The following is a 27,242-nucleotide window of genomic DNA, read 5'->3' as shown; positions in this document are numbered from 1 at the left end:
AGTAAATTTAAGATAGAAATAACATCCTGTTTTCTTTTTCAGCCTGAACCACCACCAACAAATAAATGGCAACTTGATAATTGGTTGAATAAAGTGAATCCACATAAAGTGTCACCAGCTTCTTCTGTAGATAGTAATATTCCATCTTCTCAAGGTTATAAAAAGGAAGGTCGGGAACAAGGGCCAGGAAGTGGCTATATTGAACAAAATGGACCTAAAGAATCCAATTCTTCTACTCCTGGACGAGATTCCAAAACTATTCAAAAAGGATCAGAGAGTGGTCGTGGGAGACAAAAGTCCCCAGCACAGAGTGATAACACTACACAGCGAAGAACTGTAGGAAAAAAACAACCCAAAAAAACAGAGAAGGCAGGTGTAGAAGAGCCTCGAGGGGGCTTAAAAATAGAAAGTGAAACCCCTGTAGACATGACAACAAGTATGCCCTCTAACAGGCATAAGGCAGCCACAAAAGGCTCAAGAAAGCCCAATATAAAAAAGGAGCCCAAATCTTCCCCTAGGTCAACAACAGAAAAAAAGAAGTACAAGTCAACAAATAAACCTTCGCAAAAATCTAGAGAAATCATAGAAACAGATACTTCATCCTCTGATTCTGATGAAAGTGAGGGCCTTTTTCCTTCTTCACAAACTCCCAAGTATCCTGAAAGCAACAGAACTCCTGTTAAACCCTCCTCCGTAGAGGAGGAAGATAGCTTTTTTCGGCCAAGAATGTTCTCTCCTATGGAAGAGAAGGAACTTCTTTCCCCACTTAGTGATCCTGATGACAGGTATCCACTTATTGTCAAGATTGACCTGAATCTCTTGTCAAGAATACCAGGGAAGCCTTATAAAGAAATGGAGCCCCCCAAAGTAGAAAAGAAAAATGTGCCTGAGAAGCACACAAGAGAACCTCAAAAACAAGTCTCAGATAAAGGTTCCACCAAGGGAAAGAGGAAACATAAGGTTTGTAAAACTTATAAGAAAGGCTTTTTCAATCTCAAATAATTAAACTAATATGTATTATCAATGGCTAAGCTAATATCCATGTGATTAAAGTAGTAGGTTTAAGTTTCAGTAGGAAGAATTTCTAAAAGCCGAACTTTGCTATTAAGCATGATATTCGCTTGCACTGAAAGGTCATTTATGTCTGCCTGGCTGTAGTTGGAGTGACAGAGTAAAAAAGAGTAAATGGAATTATTAGTTTGCAGGCACATATTTTTGTGTTCCTAGGACCACATTGCTTACTCAGTATATGTTAAATGGATTTTCACTAGACTCCCTTCCTTTTTCAGTTATATATACTACTTTGCTCTCCGTCACTAATATCATACTTGAAAACACTGTAAGAGCCTTCAGCTATATGCTCTTGAGTTTGTTCATATAATTGGAAATTGGTGATCACCAAGCTCCTGTAATGGCTTAAAATTTATTAGTCAGTCGTTCTCAGTTGTGTCCAATTCTTCATGACCCCATTTGAAGTTTTCTTGGCACAATGCTAGAATGATTTGCCATTTCCTATTCTAGCTCTTTTTACAAATGAAGAACTGAGGCAAATAGGATTAAGTGATTTGCCCAGAGTTGTACAACTGGTAAGTAGCAGAGGCCAGATTTGAACTCAGGGAGGTGAACGTTCCCTGACTCCAGACCTGGTACTATTCTATCCATTGTGGCACCTACCTACCTCACCTTAGATTTGGATGACTCAATGAAATTTGAAACTTGTGATTTGGGGGAATTTTTGATCATGGTGTGTATTTCTTGCTAGTGTCTGCTAAATATAAACCACTTCAGGGATACTAGGAAATTGAAGTTAAAAGGAGCGTGATTGAATTTATTCCCAAAAGACTTTATGTTCTTGTTTCATCTAGAATGAAGATGATAACCGAGTCTCTGAGAGCAAGAAACCTAAGATTGAGGAGAAGAGTTCATCAGGCCATAAGACATCCAGCAATAGAGAGTGAGTTTCAATGTTTGTTGAAAATTGATGTAATTGTTACATAGTATTTGTCACTGCATACAACTACTGATGTTAGACTCTGCCTAATAATATGTGATTCAGGCAGTTAATGAGTGTTACAACATAAGGGAAATACATGTTTCTCCACATGAATTTCCAAGGCAATATCATATTTGCTGTATTGTATTAAAACTAGACTTTTAATTCCTGTTGTACTTTTAATACCAATTTTGCTTTTTTTCTTATTATTAGGACCTTTAACATAGTTGAAAAGTAAATGAAGATAAAGATGATGTCATTTCTTTTTTTCTGGGAGCATTGTTTCATGTATTCTACAAAGAATACAATGATATCATATAAGAATCTGCAGATAAAAGCCACATGCCATCCTTCTCTTCCTGGATTATAAACTCATAATTAGAAAGTGAAGAAACCAGTTCCAAATGTATATGCAATCTAAATTTTAAAAGCCGCATTAATATTTCAAAGAGAATAGAAGGGGGCTAGCTTTCACAGATGTGAATAGGGAGAGAATTCCTAATCAAACAACAGATAGAGGTCATCATAAAAGAGCATATAAAATTTTTGATTATGTAAAATCAAAAAATCTTTTTGCATACAAAATGCAGATAAAATAAAAGAAACTTTGAATGGGATAATCTTTGCAAAAATTCCTCATTAAGTATTAAAGATCTATATCTGTTGCTCCTGGGATCAGTAGGATCTGAATTCAATTCCATCATCAGATACTAGCTGTGTGACCCTGAGCAAATCACTTAATCCCAATTGCCTATAGAAATTACACACTATCAGGGGCCATACGCAAAAATGCTTTTAAGTGAACAGTTGTAAAGAAAACGTAGATTGTCAGTTTTTTCATCTCACATTCTAAAAATTGTCAAAAATAACTCCCCCCCCCCCCAATATACTCTTCATGAAGATGTACTTTGGTACAACTGTCCCAGAAAACAATTTTGGAATTATGCAAAAATAGTTAAAGAATTTTTGCTCTTGGGCCCAGTTATCCTACTACCTGGTACATACTCCTAAGAGATAAAAAAAGAAAATGTCCAATATATATATGAATATGCTCATTAGGAGCAATTGTAATGATATCAAAGAATTGGAAATAAAATGAGTAACTATTAATTGGGGAATGAATCTATGATCTTATATATTTTGGATCAAGTGTATAGCTGAGTGATAATATAGCTAGCATTTAACATAACACTTTCAAGTTTGCAAAATACTTTGCAAATATTTGTTTTATCCTCATAGCAGTCATGGGAACTGTTCCTGTTTTACAGAGGAGGAAATTGAGGCAGGCAATATTTAAGTGAAGCTTCATATCACATAAGAATTAATTAGTGCTTATGATCAGATTTAAATTCAGATCTTTCTGATTCCAGACTCAATCCCCTATTCACTATGCCACCTAATTGCCTCTGGTAATAGGAATGTAGCAAAATTTTGCACACAGGGGCAGCTAGGTGGCACAGTGGATTGAGCACCAGCCTTGAATTCAGGAGGACCCGAGTTCAAATCTGGTCTCAGACACTTAACACGTCCTAGCTGTGTGACCCTGGGCAAGTCACTTAACCCCAGCCTCAGGGGGGGGGAATTTTTTTTTTCACATTAAAAAATTAACAAATATGAGGAATTCATAGAAAAAAATAAGCAGAACAGTATATACAGGTATGACAACAGTTGAAATGAATATATTATTGCAAAGGAAGCCAAACTCTGAGTAATTTGAAAAAACTGGAAATGAATTTGAAGAATAGATCATGGAACTCTCTTCCTCACTTCTCAGCAGAGAAGCAGGGGGACTACAGGGGTAGAATAGGGCCTTCACTGTCAGATGCAGATGTAGCTCTTATTTTTGCTTATCTCTTTTTCTTTATTATGAAAAAGAATTCATTTGGAAGGGGGGACAGGGAATGACTGTCAATGAATGATCTTCAGAAATGACTGATATAAAAGCAAAAGATATCAGTAAATTTAAAAAGTTTATTGATAATCAGTGAACATCTATCTTTCATTAGGAAGAAACCATTTATGTTGTATGCCTTTAAAATAATACTTATTTTTATTAATAGCTTTTGTTTTTGTATCTTCATGTCTGAACACATCCCTCTCCTGACTACTCATATTGAGCTGTATGAAAAGCTTTGACAAAGCCTTAAGAAGTAGGAAAAAAGTTGACATAATGAACCAACACATTGACTGTGTCTGACAACATATGAAATATTCAATAAATACGTCATAAAAAGTGGAGGGGAACATTTTCATGACATTTCTTCAGAGCCAATCTTAGCCATTATTTGTTTAATTTTTATGGAACAAAGTTGATTTTCCTTTAAGAGGATATATGAGGGAGGAAATAAAAATATTCATGTTATCTACAGTCTTCCTATTCCTTTCTCCATTTGGAGAATTAAATTGCATTTATTTGATTTGCAGGTCATCCAAACAGAGTGCCGTGAAAGAGAAGGATCCATTGCCCTCTCCTGCTGGGTCTATTCCTCTGAAAGACTCAAAAACTGAGCATGGATCGAGGAAGAGAACAGTTAGCCAGTCATCTTCCTTAAAATCTACTAATAGCAGCAGCAAGGAAAGTAGTGGTAAAAATAGTTCTACTTCCAAGCAGAAAAAGACAGAAGGGAAAGTTTTTAGTAGTTCCAAGGAAGCCAAGGTAAGATTTTAGAGGCCTTCTCAAAGGGTTAACACTTTGGAAATTTATTTGCTTTTAATTTTGGTTTACATGTAACTTTTCCATTGTGTATTTCTGATTGGCATTTTTTTTTAAAATCTTGTTAAAAATGTACTTTATTTAAAATATGTATATATTCTATAGACTCCGGACATCAGTAACAAAACCCATCATTTTGATAGAAAACAATTGAAACTCATCTTTTAGCAGACAAGAATCAGAATGTTGCATATATTGTCAAATTCACTTTAGGTATATTTTGTAATTATGCGCCCAAAACAAAAGGTGTCATTAAAACATGAAAAGAGAAAGAGATTATGAAAACAGCCTAATAAATGGTTAGCTACATGTTAATTAACATTAACCCCATGGTTGAAGATGCTTATTGATTGTAAAAATTTAGTCTGCTAAGTAAATAACTGGCTTAAAGTTTTGGTATGAGATTTGAGGCTTAGATTTCTTTAAATTTCTAGCTGAATAATTAAGGTGACAAATATAAAATTAACTCAGTCATTCAGCTTTTTGAGAGCCAAGGAGGCTTTTTGCTGAGCCAGCCTTGATTCAATTTAAAGCTTTTCATAATTGTAAAGAGATACCAGTCAAAATTTTCATCTAATTTATAAAGCAGAACATTTTGAAAAATAAATTTTCAAAATTTTGAATTTTCCTAGGTAAAAATTTTAACCTTTTATATGAATCTCTCTTCACACTATCATGGTAATTAAGGAAACTCCTTAAAGGCTGAATTAAAAAAGTAGAATTGTATTATTGTCCTAGGATACTGGGACCTCATATTAACGTTATTGAGTTTAGATTCCATAAGTTAGCAAAATTTTGAAAGTAGTGTTTAATTCATTAATTTTGCTGTCTTACCAGAAATTCTTCCCAATTTATTTTACTTTATTTTTCCAAATGCCTGTAGATAGTTTTCAGCATTCATTTTTGTAAGACTTAGTGTATTAAGTTTTTTTCCTCCCTTTCTTACTCCCCCCTACACACACACCAAGATAGCAAACAATCCAATAAAGGTTAAATATGTGCAGTCCTTTTAAAACATATTTCCATATTTGTCATTGTGCAAGAAAAATCAGACCAAAAGGGTAAAAAAAACCACAAGAAAGAATAAACAAGCAAACAGACAAATAAAAAGGTGAAAATTATTATGCTTTGATCACACTCAATCTCCATGGTTCTCTGGATGCGAATGGCATTTTCCTTTCCAAGTCTTCTGGAATTGTCTTGAATCGTGGCATTGTTAAACACTAATTTATGAATGCTAAGCTTAAGCGTGTGTTCAATGTGTTTGGGCTCTATTAGACAATAGCTAAGTAACTAGCTACTAAACTCTACTCAGTCAGAATGAAGGAGCATACATGAATGAGCAGAGACTCAGACGTTACAGTGATAGATGTATCTGATGAGAATGGAATAAGGGTGGGGGCATTAGGGAGGGTGCTTACATCAGAATTTGATCTGCTTGACAATTTGAGGTGACTCAGGCAGCTATGACCACTGGGCATAGCAGTTTCCTTTAAATGATTATTATAGAACATCATTAGTGGTACTGTGCTGTGTCTTATGTTACTTTTGACAACCTATACAATTGAAATCTAGACTGGCAGATAAATGTGTTGGGAGTTAGGTACAAAGGTCTGAGGACAGGTTGAGCAAGTAAGACACAGCTCGGAGCTGGCCAGCGTGGTGTACTAGGGCAAGAAGTAGTCCCAGATCCAGCACAGAGTGTTCTGAACCTTGTACAGGAAGCAGAAACAGGTGTGAACTGGTGGTTCTGTCACTCATCCTTCAGAGCTCAATTCTTTAGTTAGTGTGCACTGAAGAGAGGACCTCAGTCACTCAGCTAGGAGTGGTGATCTGGGGGAAAGAGTAGTGTGATACAAGGCTAGGTTCTCTAAAAACTGAGCAGCAAGTGTGTGATTGACTGTTCAACTGAAGTGCATAGGATCTTAGATCCAGCCTCCATTCGGGCCTCAAGCTTGCAGCAGAATAACAAGTTCAGGGAACTTAAGTCAAAGAGAAGCTTACAATTTTGTCATTTAGAACCTTAGAGCTTTCTGTGTGTTTGACAATATTTGAGTCCAGCAGCTTAGTAGAATTTCAATAAGGAGTAAGTCCATAGTTGTGTTAATTGAGACCTAGATCCAGGACAGGGACTTACAGAGTTTAGACCTTGAAACAGGTCTCTCTATATCAGATTGTTTTAGCTCACTGAAAACTTGCATCCTAAGCTATTCCTGAGATCCTTGAAATACTTAGAATCTGGAGAAAATGGCAGGATCCAAGAGAATACAAAACAGGACCAAGCATGGTCTAAATATTCACTTCAAACATGGTAAGAGTCTTCTAGCTTTAAAATGAAATCCAAATTTAGAAAATAAATCAGGAAAAAAATGACATAATAATATGCATTAAACATCAACAAAGAATCTAGCATTAAAGACAAGGATGCCCAAGTCACACACATTAGGAAAGAATGATTGCCCAAAAAAACCACAGATTAACCACAAGATCAACTAACATTCCTGGAAGAAATAAATTGAATGTTTTTAAAAAGTTAAGTTACTTTGTAAATAAAATGAGAGCCCGTCAGGAAAGAATTAACAAAATAAATAAGAGCTGTGGAGGAAAGGGTTAGAGAATTAGCATTTTACCATAAGGTATAAAACCTGACCCAAGCAACAGAAAAATATGAAAAATTAGAAGATTGATTAGAAGTTAATGATTCCCTAAGATTACAAGAAATATTATAACAAAAGTTAAAGGATTAAAAAAAAAAAAAGGTATCACAATGAAAACAACTGACCTGAAAAATAAATAAAAGAATCATTGGATTTATCTGAAAGTCATGACCCAAAAAATAGTCTAGCCATTATATTTCAAGAAATGTTGAAAGAAAACAACCTGAGTCTATTATAATTAGAAAATAAAATAAAAATAGAAAGATCCATTTTTTCATTATTTGGTATATGTTTCTGTTTCTTACATAGCACAGTATTATTCCAAGACATTTGGATTAGAATTTATTTACCAATTCCCCAATCAGTAAGCATCTACTTGGTTTATAATTCTTTGATAAATCAAAAAAGTGCTCTTATAAATATTTTGGTATATGTGAAATCTTTTTGTCAGTGACAAGCTTGGGAAGCATATATCTAACAATGGCAGCTCCATGTCACAGGATATGGACAACTCAGCCACTTTCTTTACTAACATAATTTGAAATTGCTTTCCAGAATGGTTGTATTAATTCACAGTGCATTGATGTGACCATTTCTACAACCTCTTTACAATTTACTAGCTGGTCTCTTGTTATTTTATTTAATAATTATTTATTGTTTATTTTAACAGTTTGTTAAAGGTATTATGTAAAATCTCAGGGTTGTTTTGATTTGTATTTTTCTTATTAGAGATTTGTAGCAATATTCCACAGCAAATTCAAAATGGCTATGTAATCTGAACACATAAGAGAAGCAGATCATAAGACTTTTTACAGCTATGGGTCAGAGGTGAATTCTTAACAAGAGATATAGCAATTAAAGAACATATAACAGATAATTCTGATGACAATAAATTGAAAAGCTTTACGTAAACAGAATTAATGCATCTAAGATAAAGGATATAGTAAACTGAAGGAAAAATATTTTTTAATTATATATTGTACCAAGTTACATGTTACAAATCCCTAATAAGAAAAATACAAATATCTCCCAACTGCCTATAGTATACCTCCCTTTATCCCATTGATATTTCAAATTTACCATATTCAAGACCATCTCTCATGATCAGTTTCTAAGTTCTTTCAGTTCTAGGACATTTCTTGAATTAATCTCCTATTTCTCTGTTTTTGCTATCATTACTCTGATACATAGATTCTTATTATCACCTGTCTGAACTCTTGTTAAAAATCTTCTTTACTAGTATTCCTACTTTCTAATCTTTCACTATCTAATCCATTTCTCATATCTATATCTTGAATGATCTGTCTTGGGCATACCTCTGATCATGTCATTCTTTTGCTCAGAAATTTAGTAATTTCCTTTTGCTTATTAAAAAAGACTCTCTCCTAGAATGCAAGGACCTTCACAACGTGCTGCCACACTAAATTTCTTATATTACTTCCTTCTGCCTTTGATTGTTTTATTGCTGTTTTGTTTTGGGGACTGAATCTCCCTATCTTACCTAGGCTGAACCAGGTGCAATGGCCACTCACAGTACCAATCCCAATACTGATCAGCAAGAAAGCTTTAGATAGCTCCATTTTTTTGATTTGGGACATTTTGCCCCTCCTATGATAGCCTAGTGGCTCACCCATGCCATACTGTTGCTAGACTTAAACTTTAACTCTGCTATAGCTCAAAACTCTACAATTCAAACAATCCATCAGCTTCAGCCTCCCCAGAAGCAGATTTAAAGTATGTGCCTCCAAATCTGGTCATATTGTTAATTATGCTGGAAATGTTTTCCTTTTCCTTTTCCTGTGGAAGTCTTACCTATCCTTTAGAGCCCAACTCAGTGACATCTTAAAAAATAGATTAGAGCTAGAAAGAATTTCAGCCTACTCTCCTCATTTTGCAGATGTGAAAACTGACATCCATGAAGATAAAATGATTTGTCTACGCTCTTATAGTAACAGTCAGAATTTGAATCTGTCTTCTAATTCCAAATCCTTTTTATATATTATTTTCCCCTGTCAATAGCAACCTCTTTCTTCAGACCTCACATAGTACTTGTTTTGCCATTTTCTAAAGCATTTGAGTATTGAGTATTTTTGCGTTTTTTTCCATCAACTAGAGTGTGAGTTTCAAGAAGGCGAGGACCATGTCTAAATTTTATGCTTCCTCCATTCTACCATGAATAGAGTTCTTTATATAGGCACATAATCTAGGAATGAGTAAGAGTTAATATCAATATCAAAAAAACAGGGGCAGCTAGGTAGCTCAGTGGATAGAGCACCAACCCTGAATTCAGGAGGACCTGAGTTCAAATCTGGTCTCAGACACTTAGCACTTCCTAGCTGTGTGACCCTGGGCAAGACACTTAACCCCAGCCTCAGGGGGAAAAAAAAAAAAAAAAAAAAAAACAGAAGTGCTAGTCCATGCATGAAAATAATGCCTATTAGGGTTACTGATTTAGTACGTTATTTACTATTAATTCTAAGAAGTAATATGATTTTGACCATAGATCCATGTGCTTCTTATGTTTTCACTGATATTGAATAAAATGAACTATATTCATGTAAAATGAAAAATACCTTTCTGAGCATTTTGAGAAATTCTTAAATCATGGAAAATTTTGGTTTATGAAACATTATCAATTGAAATGAATTGCAAAAATATAAGGAGCTGATTCATATGTTATCTTGAAGTAGAAAATAATTTTTGTGTTATTTATATATCTTATTAACTCTTTAGCTGGCAATTGTTTGTTTCAAGTGTGCTAATTATCTTTTTTTAGGAAAAGGTTCCAAGTAGTTCTTCAAACTATCCCCCAGCTTCACAAATTCCTGATAGCTCTAAAGCACGAAGAGCAAAGCTGGCCTTTGATGACAGGTAAAGTGAATGGAAATGTGTCTGTGTATAGAGTTTCCCATCATTAAACTAGGGATGGATTGTAGATATGAATGTCTTGTCATGATAAGAGTTCCTGACATAGTGTGGGTAAAAATATTAAAACTTTAGAAAATACATTCTTACCTTTCTTGTGATAGCATAATATACTTCAATATGAATACAAAGTCCTTCTCAAGGCGTTAAAGTGTACTTCAAGTTATATTCACTCTTAATAACAGAATAATATCTGGAACAAATAAATGACTTTTTCTGAGATTGAATGGAATGAAGATCATTCCATTGTGATTTTTATAACAGCTAATTCAAAAAGTTATCTCTTGGATTTATACTCAATCTCAGGAGTAAATTAGGTTACCAGAAAGAGTGGAAAAGAGTTTCTTCCTGGTATCTCATTTTGCTTTCTGAAATGTTGAGTATATTTATTTGAATCCAATCCGGCAATTCAGTGGCTGGTGGTAGATGCTGAGATATAAGAACAAAACAAAAATTGGTGATTAGCCTCACAAAGCTTATGTATTATTGAAAGAAATATAACATATAAACAGAAGTGAGCACAAGATCATTTGAGGAAGAAGAAAGCACTAACCACAAGGGCATTGCAAAAATATTCCTTAGGATGTGGCTCATAAAATGAACCTTCAAAGAATTAGGGATTCTAATAAGTAAATGTGAGAAAGGAGTACATTCCAGGCATAAGGAATGCTGAGTTTGCAAATAGACCAATTTGAATGGGAATGTAGATTGTGTGAAAAGAAAGTAATACAAGTCAGCTTGAAAACAGAGCTGGTGCCATAATGACAAAGAGTTTTAAATGCCAAATTTTAGCATTTGTACTATATCCTAGGGACAATAGGAAATAATGAAATAATCAAAACTATGTCTGATTTATATTTTGCTTGCAACAATTTGTATGTTTGCAAAATAAAGTAACTTTGGATTACATACTGTATTTCCTGTAACTTTGAATATTGAACTAGAACACAAACTAGAATGTTATCTTATGAAAGGTTTTTTTTTTTTTTTCTCCCCCATTTCTGTTGCAGGAATTATTCAGCAGATCATTATTTACAAGAAGCTAAAAAGTTAAAGCACAATGCAGATGCTTTGGTATGTTGGCCTTTATATATAGTTTTTTGGAATTAATGGTAATTTTTGCTTTGATTTTTAACCTTTGCAGACTAATATTTCCTTGTTGTATGTACCTTCTCTTTAGTCTGATAGATTTGAGAAAGCTGTCTATTATCTTGATGCTGTGGTATCTTTCATTGAATGTGGGAATGCTTTGGAGAAAAATGCTCAGGAATTCAAATCTCCATTCCTTATGTATTCAGAAACTGTGGAGCTAATTAAGTAAGTACATGGAAATGTCTGCATCAGCAAGGTCATTAATGCTGATTAACTAACCTGGATGTGAAGGATGCAGCTGATAACAAAAATTTAATCATGGATTGACATAGAGCGACTAAATGACTTCTGAATTAAATGATTTCCTAGGTTTTTTTTATTTTGAATTTGTTTGATTCTAATATGTTGGAGGGTGGGAGGAAAGAAGTAATTAGATTAAATGAAGTATTTGATTTTGCTTACATTTTGTGGTCATTGATCTGTTCCTTACTTTATGTTACAGATATACTATGAAGCTGAAGAATTACTTGGCACCAGATGCTACAGCTGCAGATAAAAGACTGGCCATTCTTTGGTGTGTAGATTTGTAAAGTACTACATTTGCATCAGGTTGTGATAAACACAGAATGCTTTCTAATTTGAATATGCATTGTAACTGGTGTTTTTTGTTTTGTTTGAGATTTGTTTTTGTTGATTTTGGGATCTTTGTTGTAATACAAGGAGTTAAGGGGAAAAAATGAGATTTCTATCTTTCAAATTATAAGACATTATGGAGGGAGATTGTCTGCCAGATAGATCTCTTCATCTTACTTTGGGTAGAGTCTTGGTAGAGTACAGGAACTTTTCTTGGAATATATCTGATGTCTCATGTATATAGGGAGTGTAATGGGCTGACTTTCTATATTTTTCTGGCTTGTTTTGAGGGTAGGAAGTCATTAAAAAAAAGCCAGTCTCAGAAATAGAATGATAATCATGATAATATCAATGATAATAAATTGTTCAATATATGTAGTTTCCATTTAGTAATATTAGTAATAATGTTACTCCTTAATTCTATTTTAGTATTTTAATAATTCATTAAATTATGAGCTTCTTGAGGCAAGGAACTTTTTCTTCTTTTTATATCCCATTATATCCTCAGCACTTATCCTTAGCACATTTATGGACAGTGCCTGACACTTACATAATCTTAGGCTCTTAATAAATTTTTATTGATAGTAATTTTGTTTCCTCTGGTAATATTTATTAGTAGTTGAATTATTTTACCTATGACTTAAATCTAATGTCATTGTCAATTTAGATAACCATTTATTTCATATAAACTTGAAAAAACAAAAAGTGACTTTTTTTCCCCCTGAACTGTCAATTATTGACATTGTAAACAAATCTTTCTTCTCTTTCTCTCTCTGTCTCTCTCTCTCTTTTTTTTTTTTTAAGTCTTCGGTGCCAGTCCTTATTGTACCTGAGGTTATTTAAGCTGAAGAAGGAGAATGCTTTGAAATACTCAAAAACATTAACTGAACATTTAAAGGTAAATGTAGCTGATAGAAATAGAAATTCAGGTTTTCAGATCTAATTTTGTGAAGGGTTTTTATTTTCCACCGCTGCTAGAAATGTCCTTATTATATTTTTGGATATTGGGAAACAGGAGTAGTGGGGAGGACATTACAAGCCATCTGAGTATTGGAGGACTTCTGAGAAGAAGGAGGTAGTTAATGACTGTGTTGAATGTTCATTTTGAGGATTGTTGGGACTTAGGTAGGATTTCCAACAATACGGTTTTTGGTGAACTGCTCGTTAAAATCCCATTTAGACCATCTTCAACAGTTTAGTTACTCATATATAAATCATATTTCAGTATATAAATACCATTTTCATTAAACTTTAGAATATACTCTTTACTCCTGGCATTTCTTTTTTTCTGTTCCTACTTCTTTTGTTGTCATTCAAGACTCATCTACAATCCACTCCCACCCTTCCTTTTTTGAGCTTTATTCATCAAAGCTACCCACTATCCACAACCAAGCTACAGAGCTACATCCCTACCTCTGTAGCTTTATTTTATCAGTCCCTTTGCCTGAGATGCCCTTCCTGCTTTTCTGAATCCTTCTAGGTGACAGCTCTTTCATAAAACCTTTTTTCACAACCTACTTTCTATCTCCCCAAAACTCACAGTAACATCTCACTCTTTTGTATTCATATATTTCTTTATTATGTCTTTCATCTGTGCTGTATGCACATGTGACTTCTCTTTATAAAGGATTGTAAGTTCTTTTTGAGGGTAAAAAAAACTATGCTTTTTGCTTGTTTTGCAAATACAAAGTTTGTACATAGTAGACATTTGATATTTGTTGATGTACATTTGTGTGTATGTTTTGTCTCTAGAATTCCTATAATAATTCTCAAGCTCCATCACCTGGCATGGGAAGGTAGGTAATGTCATTCTTATCCTGTGAAAGAAAAATTATTTCCTAGTAGTCTTTTGGTGTTTGTTGAATACATAAATTTATGTTATAGTTGGTAATAAGAACAGTTAATATGTACAGTACTTCCTTATCATTCAGAAAGCACATATATTGACATTGGAAAATTTTATAGATTGAACCTAAAGAATTGCCATACTTTTATCCTAAAAATTTGGGACATTCTTAGCTAAATTACCAGATATAATTTGTCTCCTTTGAAACTGGAACTTTTAGGATATTTGACCTTGAAACTGCTCCTCAGAAACCCTCAAGTGAGCAAGGCAGAAGTTTACTTTTCTACTCTTAAAAACTGCTGTAGCCAGACCTACCTATAACACAGGAACTAGGGAGAAAAATTTTGAGGAGTGGTCTTCCCACCTCCAAATACCAACATCTTAATTGATATTAGAGGACACTTCCAATGATCAATTTGGTTTCAGACCTATTGAATTTGAGGACATCACTTAAGTACAGATGTAAAAAAGGCATTTGGAAATGTGGGTAGAGCTTGAGAGAAGTCAGAACTACAGATAAAAATCTGGGAATCCACAGAAGTAAAAGCCCAAGAGTGACAAGTATTAGAGACAGGGGGAAAAAAAACTGAGCAGATTGATGAGGGAAGATCACTGATCTTCCTGATCTAGGAAAGACATTTCAGAAGAACAAACATATTTGTATCCCCAGAATTCTTAGATGCATTCATTTATACCATCACCTCTAAATAGAGTTATTTTTGCCACATTGTGACTTTTCCTCATTGTGGTTTCAATATATTAAGAGTTAGCCCAAGAAATTAAATGGGAATTTGGGAAGAGTTTTGTGAAAGTCGGAGATAACATGCAAAGCCAGCAGATGACACAAAAACAAAAAATTTAGAAATTCAGAAATGTGTTTTGTGTGTGTGTGTGTGTGTATGTAATTGACACCCAAACTTTACAGTAACATGCTCTAAATATCCCTATAAAAGAAAAAATTCAGATTTCTTCTGTGGTATGGAGAGCCTAAAAATTTTATTCAGATTGGAAGAGATTGCTATAATAATAGAAGGATCCTATAGTAATTTTGTCTATTTGATTTCCCTACACTATATGTAGATTTTTATTATTATGGGCTTTTTTATTCCAATTTTTGTTTAAAAATTATATCCCAAGGTTAAAACATTAGTATTTTTAATACTTCAGATTGAAATTGAAATGCCTATATATTGTGCGTTCATTTGTTTGCTTTGAGATTAAATTTTCACTGACTTCTAGTTTCAGATGTGTTTTTGATGTATATTCTGCATATAAAATTACACATGTGTAACTATGTAAAATTGTTTTTCCTAAATGGATATCCTGTTAATTACTTAGCATGTCATCATATATTAGTATCCATTGGCAAGATAATGAATTTCGGAACTTTTTCTGAATTAGTCTTATACAAGTCAAAGTAGTATGTAGCTACTATCATGACTAGCACTTGACCATAAGAAACTGGACTGTTAGAGTACTGAAGATAGTTGAAAGCTATGCCTGTCATTGTTAAATAATCTTGTTAAATAATTTGTATAACACATTATAGTGGTCAAAGTAAAATACTGTGCTCTTTCATTGCCTATTTTAAGAAACGATTTTACATTATAAAATACATTTATTGTTGTCTTTTCTGTCCATGTACATATAGCAAAGCTGTTGGAATGCCTTCTCCAGTTTCTCCAAAACTGTCTCCTGGCAATTCAGGAAATTACACTTCAGGAGCAAGCAGTACTTCAGGGAGCAGTTCTTCAGTAACAATTCCACAGAGAATCCACCAGATGGCAGCCAGCTATGTTCAGGTCACTTCCAACTTCCTTTATGCGACGGAAATCTGGGACCAAGCTGAACAGCTTTCTAAGGAGCAAAAAGGTAGATCTCAGGAAATCAGTGTATTCAGAGGATAATAGATGGATTTTTAAAAAACCAAACAAGTTAATTTTTTTTTAAAGTATTGATATTCATTTTGTATAATCTGTTTTAGGGTTAATGACATTCATTAATTTGTAGATTTCTAGCTTTTAATAAGGATACTTATAAGACTAATATTAAAGTACAAAAATTTGTTCTACTAATACCTTTCCTTTATTGTGGTAGGAAATTAGCTCTGGATATACATGCCTGCAAAGAATAAGAGTCAGTAGCTCCTACCAAGTTAAAAAAGAAAGATTTTTATCCTAGACCTGATAAGAGACAATATAGATAATGTGTTCATAGCCTTCTTCTCTAAGGATCATACTTAACTGAATCAGGAGAAGCTGGTTATCAGGGTGACCACAAAGTGATGAAATTTTTAGCTATGGTAACTTTCAGAGACTTAATAGATTATAGAGAGAGTACACTCTCATTTGGTAACAAAGTTACAGCTCTTTGGGAGGAAAAAGAAAACCCAAAGCTTTTTTAAGTCAGCCTCAGTGATATTTTTTGAACTCTTCTAAAAGATGTGTGTGTAAGTGTGTGTATCCACTGTTCTAACATTTAAAATAAGATATATCTTTAATTCATTTAAAATTAATTTAATTTGTTGTTGTTGTTGTTGGTTTTTTTTTTTTTTTTGGTAATGAAAACTAACTAGTTAGAGGAATTTGTGAAAATATCTATTAGATATTGTAGTTTAAAAGGATCTTCTAAAATTGGCTTGTATCATCTTAATTCATTAAGAATCCTCTATATTCTAAACACCAGTCTTTATGTTCCAAGTAAAAGGAAGAATAAAATGATGCTAAATTGAATTGGAAAATAGAAGATTTCCTAAGGCAGTGTAGTACAATTCTGATTTAAAAAACCAAGCATAAGTAGAATTGGATGCTTCAAAAGAGTAGATTCTTTTCTTACCAAAGGTCTTCATCTGGAAGTTTTAGTGATCACTTGCCTAGGATGTGGTAGAAAGGGTTTCTGTACAGCTAAGGTTTGTCCTAGAAAACTTTGGAATATCTTCTGATGCTGAAATTTAGTGAGTCTATGCATGAAGTATAGAATGTTCCATAGGAAAATAGCTATTTTAAATATAGTTTGCTTAATTTTTCTCAGAGAAGGAAAGAAAAATCTTATTTGTTTTCTTATAAATTATAGATATCTTGATTTAATTGATGTTTTTCCTCATTTTAGAGTTCTTTGCTGAACTGGATAAAGTAATGGGTCCTCTCATCTTTAATTCAAGCATCATGACAGACCTAGTTCGTTACACCCGGCAGGGACTTCACTGGCTTCGTCTGGATGCCAAGTTGATATCTTGAACTGAAGGATTCTTACCCAGAACATATTCTCGTTGCCTCTGATTTTTCTCCACAACACTGTGTCATATCAATAAGGAAGACTGCCATAACACTGCTTAGTCAACACTAAGAGCAAGGAATGCTTCTGCCTCACTGTCTCATGTAAAAGTTGTGTTTTTTGGTTTTTGTTGTTGTTATTTTTTTGTTTTGTTTTGATTTTTTTTTTTTTTTTTCTTTAAACCCAAAGCCATCATGTTAATGGACTCCTAAGGTATTCCCTATTTGGAAAGTTATTTAAGTATTTTTACATCTGCAGCATATTGATAAGATGCAGTTTTAGCTGATCTGAAATGGGATTGGAATTCTAGTTGTAATGCATAAGTAATCAATTTAAATCATATTTATTTTAATTTTTTAACTGCCCAGTTTGGTGGGACTATTTTAATAATTATTTCTACCTATAAATTTATCCTACCAAATACTTAGCAGAAATTTCATGCAGACACTTTTATTTATGTACTTTAAACTTTGTTCTCAGTAAAGTCTCCATGTGGTAAAGCTTGTAAAAGAGGATTATTATATTCTCAAATGTAAAGACATGTATTTAACATGTCTGTTGCCTCTTACTCAAATCTTAAATGACAACTACAGTTTTAATATTGCAGAATTTGTACTTAAGGAAAAGGACCCAAAAAGGTTTCTTGAACATGTGAAAAGAAATTTAAATATTAGAATATAACATTCTAGATTGGGGGAAAATCATGTTTGATTCAAGATGGTTTATTATTTTAAAAATCATGATCACACTTAATACCATAGCAGTCTCACAGTGTTAGAGTTGCTTACATTTAATGAATTATTAAAGAGATCAAGAACATGGATTCTAGGAGATATGCATCATACAGAAGTCTTATGTTGTTGTTGGTTTTTTGTTTTTGTTTTTTTTTTAATGAAAGGACAATCTTGAACTTTTAAAAAAGTTTTGTTGTAATTTTATTCTCATTGTTTTTTGTCACTTGATACTTCATTGAAAACAGTATGTTTAACCATTTGAAAAAATGGGTTAGCAAATTCCTTAGTCATTACCTCTGTCTCTTCCAATGAATAATTTTGTTCAAAAATTCACATCCATCTTCAGAATTCTTTTTATTTTCTCTTTGTCAATTCATTTGTGATATTCTGATATGCACATACATTGATTGCTGTGGAAATGAGCTGGAGTTCAGGTGTGTCCTATTTTACCTTACAACTTAGAGCAAAGTTGTAAAACTATTCTAATCTGGAGACATAGAACTTGTTTTAATCATGTATTTACCCCATTGTATTATGAAGGCCCCCAATGAGTGATGATTATTTCTGTTGGGAGCAGAATATTCACTTTAGAGAAGTATCTTACTGTAAGTAACAGGAGAGCCCTCCATGGGTTTGAAGTGGCTGCTTTTGTAAAAGTTGTGCACCAAAGTACCTTTCCATACAAGGTGCTTATTGGAATACAAGGTGAGAACTGTACTGTTTGTACTTTTGCTTAGTGCCCCTATCATGTCTGGTGTGCCTTAAATCTTAACATTTAGATGAAGACTTGATGGACTGTTTACAGACGAAGCGTCACAGGAGGACCAGGTCTACTGTGTACAGCTGGTTTTGTGCAGTAGTTTAGGTAAAATTTCGTTTTCTTTAAGACTAACCATGTAAAATAATTGCTTTTATAAATGGTAACCCTTTAGTATAGCGACTTAGTCTAAAACTAGTGAGTCTGGATTATATAAGGCTGCTGAAAGAAGCAGATTTTCTTCCCAGTACCAGAAATGAATATATGCTTTCAGGAAAAAAAAAAAAAAAAAAAAAAAAAAAAAGATTGCACTCAATTTCTGGGTTATCATCACGTGCCAAAAGGATGGCAAGTGCAAAAAAAAAAAAGGAATTGAATGTTGAGTTGTAAACATAGTACAACATCAAGTACTGCAATTTATCCTCTTGAGTTTGGTCTTTTAAACTCATGTTTTACAAACTAGCAAGCTTTTATTGTATTATAGTTGCATATTTATAGGGCTTCCTTGATTGTTTTGTACTTCCAAAAAAAAGAGATGGTTTTCTACTGTCAGAAGGGAAAGTTAGCAGACCAATGTTGAATTGAAAACTTTTCCTCTGGTGTAGATTTCTATCAGTTTAGCACCCTTCTGAATTTAATCTGTGTGTATGTGTGAATGTGAGTAAGTGAATGAGTGACAGATAGACAAAGAGGAAGGAGAGACTTGACTGTTAGGGGCTATATTCAAAGAATGACCTTCTTGTAAAGTCTGTAATGATTTTTTTAGTAAAAAGTTTTTCAGCTAGTATCAAAGCAGATACGGTCTTTCCCTTTTAGCTCCACAGTGTCTTGGGGGACCTTAAGGCCCTGTGTATTTTATATACCTTTGTATGGCCTGATGGTCAGCAGAAACTGCGCACACATATGTGCGTGTGTGTGTGTGTGTGTGTGTGTGTGTGTGTGTGTGTGTGTGTGTGTAGAAATTCTTATGTATGGTGAATGGTGCTGCACTAAAATATTTTTCCTTAAAAATAAATTGTATTCATACTGGGATGATAAATTCTTTTCAGTTGAAAAGTATTTCCTTCCAGTTAGTAATAGGCAATAGAAAGTTTGGGTCTGAGTAATTGTATTTCAAATGCCATGGTTTCTTGCAGAAACCCCAGTAGCAATGTGTAGAATATGGCCTCCCTTACTCTGTGTCTGTAGTCATCTGGATATTTGGCTCTTTTTTGTAGGTGACCTTTCCACCTCAAGTTTCTTGTGATTTTTTTATTTAACTTTTAAAACTGAACATAGCTAATGACAAAAAGTTGATCTGACCTTTAATGTATCGATCATCTTGGAAATACAGCTCTTTAAACAGATCACATAGTTTCATTAAAGACTAATTTTTTTCTGCTTCCTATCATACATACATGATTTAGCTAACATTTTATCCTTTATATACAACCAAAGTATGGAATATTGTCATGTCCAGCAATGCTTTTTTCATCCTGGGAGCCTCAACATAGCCTGGCTGAGCTAGGTCGTAAGGACCCCAACCTCTTGAGATGATGTAACTTTTCTTCACGGCCATTATTATCATCTGTCAAGATCTTTTTTTCTTTCATCCCCTTCAATCCTGCTTCAAGAAGCAGACCTGTAGTTTCCACCTAGTGAGGTGGCTTATCCGTGATTTTTGTTGACAGCATCAATATTACCTCCTTTAAAGCAAACCTTGAAGAAGGTGGCCTTTTTAGGAGTTTTATGCTGTGACACAGGATGAGATTTGTACATAAGTCTGCCAAAGAAGGTGTTTGAAAAACTCTGGCCTAAGCCAACAATGCAAACCAGTCTCAAATAATGAACATTTGGGGAAAAGGCCACTTCTTATTATACCAAGAGGGTTCCTATTATTGTGGATCGATATATATTTATATATCAGTGTTGCACTTTGAACCACTTGTAGTTTGACTAAATTCTTTTCTCCACATCCATTTCTTCTTTTAATTAAAGAAACATCATAATCAGATCAGGCTGGCTCAGACAGCATTATTTTATATTGGCTGAAAGTTTAAAATATTATGGAATTTATTTGATTTATAGCAACTGGGTTTCTCCTTGTGAAGCAAGATTACAGAAAACAAATCTTTAAAGCTCAAGGTTTTGACATTCATTTTTAGTGGATTATTAATAATAATAATCCATGTGAATCCAGTATAGTCCCAGTCATTTTGGTTGAAGATAATTTAGCCATAAAAGGAGTACATTCTGCACTCTTCTTGGTGTGATAGTGAGCAGTTTGAATCTTTAGAATTATGTACACATACTCACTTTATATATAATGTATTTTTTAAAAACCATGGAATCAGTTTGTCTAAAGTATATATGTGTAGTATTTTAGCTTAGTGCACCCGTTTCCACATTATTTATTAAATTGACCTAAGTCACTTTCTCAGTGACATTTCTGTCACTTACTCAGTGACATTTGTTGCATAGTAATGTACAAGAGTGCAATGTGTATTCCTTTAGATTAAGAGTTTATTTGCAGTAAGCTCATTCTAAAATGTATCTGTGCCCTTTATTAATATGTCAGGGCTTTGTAAGGGGGGAGGGGGGATCAGGTGAAGAGGAGTCTTAATTTTCCAATTGCTATTTGGATAAAAATGGCCTCATTGTGTGTTTTATTTATATAATATTTTGCTTTGTCACAGGTGCACTTAGTGGGATTTTTGTATGAAGTAGGTTATGTTAAGCCTGAGCAAGTCCAAGTTTTAAACTCACCCCACTGGGGAGTAACCATTGTACAACCTTATAGAGTCTATGACTAGAATTCCTCAATTCTTTGAAACACAAATCTCATTATCTTTAGCTTTAGTATAAGGTATGGTGGAGAAATGGGTTTTCCCCCCTAGTAATAAGTAATATGGACCCAGATTAATTCTGCATTAAAGATACATAAGTTAACATACTTCCAGATGACTTGAGTAAATTGTCACCAACAGTTTACGTTAGTTTGCCAGGGTTGGTGATTTCTAAAAGAGCTTATTTCTTAAGCTAATGGAGCAACTTTTGGCTCTCTAGAGACTAGAACTAAACAGAAGTCACCTATTAGAATATTATCATTAAGACTGATTTAAAAGGTAAAGCACTTCTTACTAAGTTCCATTAAGTCTCTAGACCAATAGTTCAGTTGAAGAAACTTTGATACTTCTACCACAAGAAGTCAAGCTGGGAGTTTTAGAGCTGTATGTAAGCAGATTTTGCCCTGTGAAAATCTTAAGGTTGCAGATTGGTTCTCATGCTTTTAAATAGCCTTTGGAGAATAAGCCCATTAATCTTCCTTATGCCATTATTCAGTATGTCTTAAAATAAGCAAGAAAAGGCTATTCAGAAATGTGGTTTAATTATAACTATTCACCTTTGAAATTCTCTACCTGTTTTATTTCATCAGGAAAAAGTGACCGGAAATGCTGCCTTTCAAGTCTATGCCATGAGGGCCCATATTTATTCCACTAGCTGGTGATGTAGACTTTCAAAAAATGTCCCTGTTTTTGTGACTTTATGTGTAACCCTAGCAAATTATTCAACTGAGCATTCATCGGTATTGTAGTACTCACTAATTGAGTTGACTGCATTGATATGAATGCCTGAAAGTTCACCTAAGACCAGACATGGTGTTAGCAAGCACAGGTCCTAGAATTTGTATCTGGTCTCCCTTTTGAATGATTTTAAGCAGTTTTATATATGGAGGATGAAGTGCTTATATATTTATTTAAAATCCTTTATCTTATTTGAAATGATAATTATTTGGTGAATAAGGGTTTAAGGTTTTGTTGTTGTTTTGTTTTTGTTTGTTGGGGGGGGATATTGAAGGGAAGCTGGGGAGACTAGCTAACTTGTAAGCCCTGGTTGATCCTAAAGAAAAGATATTGTTTGGTGACTGACAAGATGTCTTTATTTGTATATGACTTAAGTCCCTGTTTTGCATTTATTTTATCCAAATTATTTAGGCATCTGACATTTTCAACCAAAACTTAAAATATATACTGTGAGTTTTATTTGTTGCAATACACTTAAATTTCAAGGGATAGTTTGGGGCTCAGAAGTTAGGATTTTAAAGTCAATATGTGCATTTCACGTAATAAAGCTGTTAATGGTGAGCAAAGTATTATATACTAACTAGATTTTTCCATATCTGTATAGTATATTCTATGTATTTTGTGGTATTGAGATTATAGAAAGTTTAGAGTGTCTGAAACATGCATTTAATGTGTATTTTTAAACAAATTTATGGCAATTAAAATATTTGGAGAAAAGGGTATCACATTTCAATTTGTAAAGATCTTTTTAACTACTGTGTCATTAAATGCTTTGTATAATGCAAAACCATAACTGGAAAAACCTAAGTTTAATAAATATCAAATAGATTTTTCTGTATTAAACTTTATAATTAATGTGTTCTTTACACTTCTATTTTTTTTCTTCTAGTTGGGATTCTTATTTTATATTTTTGCACTGGATCCATATTCTTTGAAAACATGTTTTGGTAGATGTATTTTTATTTTATCACAAATCTTATGCCTGTTTCATAATTGATCAGTAGGATTATAATGTGATCCATGTGCATAGAAATAAGATTATTGAAATGATATTGTATGAAAATTTTAGCTCTTATTCTGACCTTTGTTTTTATGTTAGGAGTTGTCTCTGATAAATTTATAAGATTTTTCAGTTCCCTTGAGGATAATTTAAAGCATGATGTATTTTTTGGAAGGGTGGTAGATGGGTGTTAGAATTACTGATCATAACTTTGTCACTGGAAACATAAGTGAAGATCAGTGTTATACATATAGGTTTTGAAATTATAGACTTTTGTCTTAAATTTTAATATTCTACTATATTATTCCTATTCTTTAACATGTTATTGACCTCCTTCCTCAACTTTTCCAGACTGAAAATTTTTCTAACCTGTTATATAAAATAATAGATGTATTTTTCTACATTCCATACACAAAAAGCTTGAATTCCAGATTTGTTTGGTTGTTAGGAAAAGATTTTTTAAAAAGTTTAATTTTTCAATTTTTAACAAAAATACATGCATATAAAAATACATACTCTTAAATTCGAAAGTTTGAAGGTCTTTATCCATGTGTTCATGCTCTTTAAGAATGGTACTGAGTAAAGGTATGCATCTGCCTTTAAATATTAAATAGAAAAACAGCTTCACAGATAATTCCAGGAGTTATGCAGCTAATAATCAATATTCCATAGAACGGAGCATTGTTAGAAGCAGCTGTTTTCTTCTCTTTTTTTCAGTACATATATTATTCTTGGTTCATGTTGAGGGAACAGCGTCTTTTCCTAAGTGAATAAAAAGGCATGTTACATGGCAGAGACAGGGCTCTGATTATTCATATATACATACACAGGTGCACGTGTGTGTGTAAATTAAAATTTCTATTGTTTTGCCCTTTGGAATTTTATATGGTAGAGAAAGTGCAATTTGTCTTTTTAAACAGTCCTGATTACCTGAATTGTTGCTAAACTGACTGACTGAAAAAAGAAGCAAGCCTCAATCCCTGTACCCTTAATATCTATCACTGTCCCAGAATACAGTCCCAGTTTTGTTCCAGTCATGAAGAAACAAGGGTGCATATGCACTTGCTCTCTGTCTCTTTCTCTCTCTTTATCTCAATAAATAAAGTGTCCTTGTGTCTTAAAACCTTCTATCTCCTAAACCTAATAGGCATTCTTTTCCTTCTGTACCCTCTCTGGTAGGTAGGTGATGTGGCCTGTAGTCCAGAAGGTCAGAGTTCAAAAATCAGCCTCTAATACTTTCTAACTGTGTGATCCTCTGTTTTCCTCAGTTTTCTCATCTGCTAAATGGGGATAATCATAGTTGTGTAGGGAATTAATGAGATAATAGTAAAATGTTTAGCAAAGTGCCAATCACATACCTGGTGCTATATAAATCTTAGCAGTTTTCATTAGCTATTATTTCTTTTCCATTCATACTCTCCCTTTTCTCCAAATTGTCCCTGACACACACACACAACAGCCTCCAAATTGTAAGTACCTGCATAGTCTTGTGATGCATTCAGAGTCATCATGACAAGATGCCCCAATGGGCCTAAGGGAGACACCTCGCCAGAAGGGGGTCATTCTTCTAAGTCTTCTCTGAGTTGAGCTCTGCTGGGGCAAGGGAGATGATCCCACCTAAGGAATAGAGTGGAAAGTGATGATCATTATAGATATCAGTTAAGTAATGCCACTAGCTTTCCTTACAGCAGCCCTGTGAGATTAAGAGAAAAAGGAAAGCCTTTGTTTAGCCCACTCTCAGGGGCAACTAGATAGTGCAGTAAGTTGAGTACCAATCCTGGAGTCAAGAAAACTCATCTTCATGATTTCAAATCTTTGGACAATAGCTCTGTGTGGACAAATTATTTAGCCCTGTTTGCTTCCGTTTCCTCATCTGTAAGATTAGCTAAAGAAATGACAAATCACATCAGTAATCCAGTATCTTTGCTAAGAAAACTCCAGGTAGGATCATGAAGAGTTAGAAACAGCTAAACAACAAAAAAAAAAGCCCTGTCTTATGGAGAAAGGGAAAGAGTAAAGGTTGAGCTTCAAAAGTGAAACAGGCCCATCTTTCCTTATTTTGCAATCTGCCCCAAAAGGCTGTGTCATGTTACAAGCATATTTGCCCAGAATTATGGTAAGGCCTTACCCTCATCCTTACCTGATTCAGGAGCAGCAGGCACACCATGAACAAGGCTAAGAGTTTAAGATACCCCATGGCAGTGTGTAGGAAGCTGGAGATGTGACTGCCAACACAGACCTCTTGCTTTTTATAGGTCGAAATCACCCTAGTGATTAGTGGCTGCGTGTAGCAGGAGGCAAAGGTTGGATCAAAGATCAGAGAAACTTTAATAAGTTAATGTCTACTAGAGTAATCTGCTCAAGGTCTGTCCCTTAGGCTAATTCTGTTTGCTGATTCCTCTGTTGACCTTTGAAATGGTTATTAACTGGCCTAGTTTGCATTTTACCCACATTAATAAAAATCACATCTTTATAGTTCCCACCTTTTTCTCCTTCCCTCTGGATTCAAGTCAAGCCATAGATTTAAGGAACCTGACCATAATCCATTGCTGTAACTAATCAAAAATGTTCTGGTAATTAGCTCTTTTAAAAATAACATTAATAGTCACATTCCTATCTGAGAAAGGACAATTTGTGTGTTTATGTCTCAAACTCGATGTGAATAACTATTTCTTTAACAAAATGTTGATTTTTAATTTTAATAATACTGTCATTTCCCAATGACTTCCTCACCAATCCTCAATAGAACCCTCCCTCAGAACAGAGAGAAAGAGATACTCAGAACACATCAATACACTGGCCATATCTAATGATCTCTCTCATCATCTCTCCACCACTTCTTATTTCATTTGGTGTTCTTTTTATGAGTATAATTGTTTTGTAAATTGTTCTAGTATTTATCTCACTTCAATTCATACACAATGAAATTACAAACATAATCATATTAAGAAAATAATTGTATCTTGACAAATCATAACATTCATCTTTGTTTAAAATGTAAGTAGATCTTTTTTTAATCTGAACAATGATATCTAAAACCAAGAGCCAGTATTTGTAAATGGAGAAGTGTTGATGATATAAACAGTCAAAGAGAAAGCAAATTTATCAACTTTTGCTTATAATAATCTTAGAGAACCTAGAGGCTCAATTAAATTAATTGAAACAATAATTTAGCATAGTAGCAAGATACAAAATAAACCCACCAACTAGCTAATCTTTCTTGGATATTACTAACAAATAGAGAAATTCCATTTAGTGTAACTAGAAGGTATGAAGGGAGTGTACCAAGATACACAGGAATTACATGAAGACAACCATAAATACTTATCAGAAAATACCTGAATAATTGGAAAGATCATAAATTGTACATGGTCGGATCATATCTTATTTGGGTTCATACCAATAAAATTATCAGAGGTTTACTCTCAAAAGAAAAAAAGCAGTCTGTGTTGGGGAAAATATGCTCCAATTCACTAATAAGAGAATGAAAAGTCAAACAGAAAATTCAGACAGTTTCAATATTGTACACATTAAATTGACAAGGTGACAAAAAGAAAATTTTGAGGCTGTGGATGGACAAATACACTGATGCAGAGCTCTGAATTGGTCTGGCCATTCTGGAAAACCAATTTGGAGCTTTCCCCTTAAAGTCACTAAATTATATATACATTTTGATCCAGCAATATCAGTACTAAGCATTTATCCTCAGAGATACAGTAAAAGAAAAAAAAAAAAAGACTAGTAGAAAATTATTTGTGGCATATGCTTTTGTAGTGAAAACTGGAGTCTAAGGAAGCACCCATTAACTGAGCTGAACAAATCCTAGAACCTTAAGAAATGGTGGAAAGGACACATTCAGAAAAATCTGTGAAGTAAACAGATCCAAAACAACTTATATACAATCATTCAATTATAAAGAAATACAATGAAAGACCTAAGAACTCAGATCAAATGACTAAGAATACAGAGGATCAATGATAAAATATGCTTTCCGTCATTAACAGAGGTAATAAACTAGAAGTGCAGAATGAGATTCATTTTTGGTTAAAATCTATG

At 33.7% G+C, this 27,242-nt stretch overlaps 2 protein-coding genes across 4 annotated transcripts in view; one reads left to right on the top strand and one right to left on the bottom strand.

The window, feature by feature from the left end:
• AFF4 (ALF transcription elongation factor 4) overlaps positions 1-18,199 on the top strand; it is a 72,305-nt gene extending 54,106 nt beyond the window's left edge. For all 3 annotated transcript variants that reach the window (XM_074291013.1, XM_074291014.1, XM_074291015.1), the window contains 11 exons: positions 43-960; positions 1,866-1,954; positions 4,418-4,649; positions 10,140-10,234; positions 11,299-11,362; positions 11,469-11,605; positions 11,883-11,954; positions 12,818-12,911; positions 13,766-13,809; positions 15,511-15,731; positions 16,968-18,199. In XM_074291013.1, coding sequence (XP_074147114.1) covers positions 43-960; positions 1,866-1,954; positions 4,418-4,649; positions 10,140-10,234; positions 11,299-11,362; positions 11,469-11,605; positions 11,883-11,954; positions 12,818-12,911; positions 13,766-13,809; positions 15,511-15,731; positions 16,968-17,095 — 2,094 coding nt within the window. In that variant the 3' untranslated portion in view covers positions 17,096-18,199. The remainder of the gene's footprint in view (positions 1-42; positions 961-1,865; positions 1,955-4,417; positions 4,650-10,139; positions 10,235-11,298; positions 11,363-11,468; positions 11,606-11,882; positions 11,955-12,817; positions 12,912-13,765; positions 13,810-15,510; positions 15,732-16,967) is intronic.
• A 5,632-nt stretch (positions 18,200-23,831) lies between these two features.
• LEAP2 (liver enriched antimicrobial peptide 2) lies at positions 23,832-25,383 on the bottom strand. Its single transcript, XM_074291016.1, has 3 exons — positions 25,327-25,383; positions 24,664-24,803; positions 23,832-23,948 (listed from the first exon to the last, which is right to left on the bottom strand). The coding sequence occupies exons 1-3, from the start codon at positions 25,381-25,383 to the stop codon at positions 23,912-23,914; spliced, it is 234 nt and encodes a 77-aa protein (XP_074147117.1). The 3' UTR covers positions 23,832-23,911.
• Between the last annotated feature and the right edge of the window lie 1,859 nt (positions 25,384-27,242).

This window comes from Sminthopsis crassicaudata, chromosome 2 (genome assembly GCF_048593235.1).
Source record: "Sminthopsis crassicaudata isolate SCR6 chromosome 2, ASM4859323v1, whole genome shotgun sequence".
Classification (NCBI taxonomy): domain Eukaryota; kingdom Metazoa; phylum Chordata; class Mammalia; order Dasyuromorphia; family Dasyuridae; genus Sminthopsis; species Sminthopsis crassicaudata.
The sequence above is the reverse complement of the archived record's forward strand: the minus strand, read 5'-3'. Positions and strand labels throughout refer to the sequence as shown.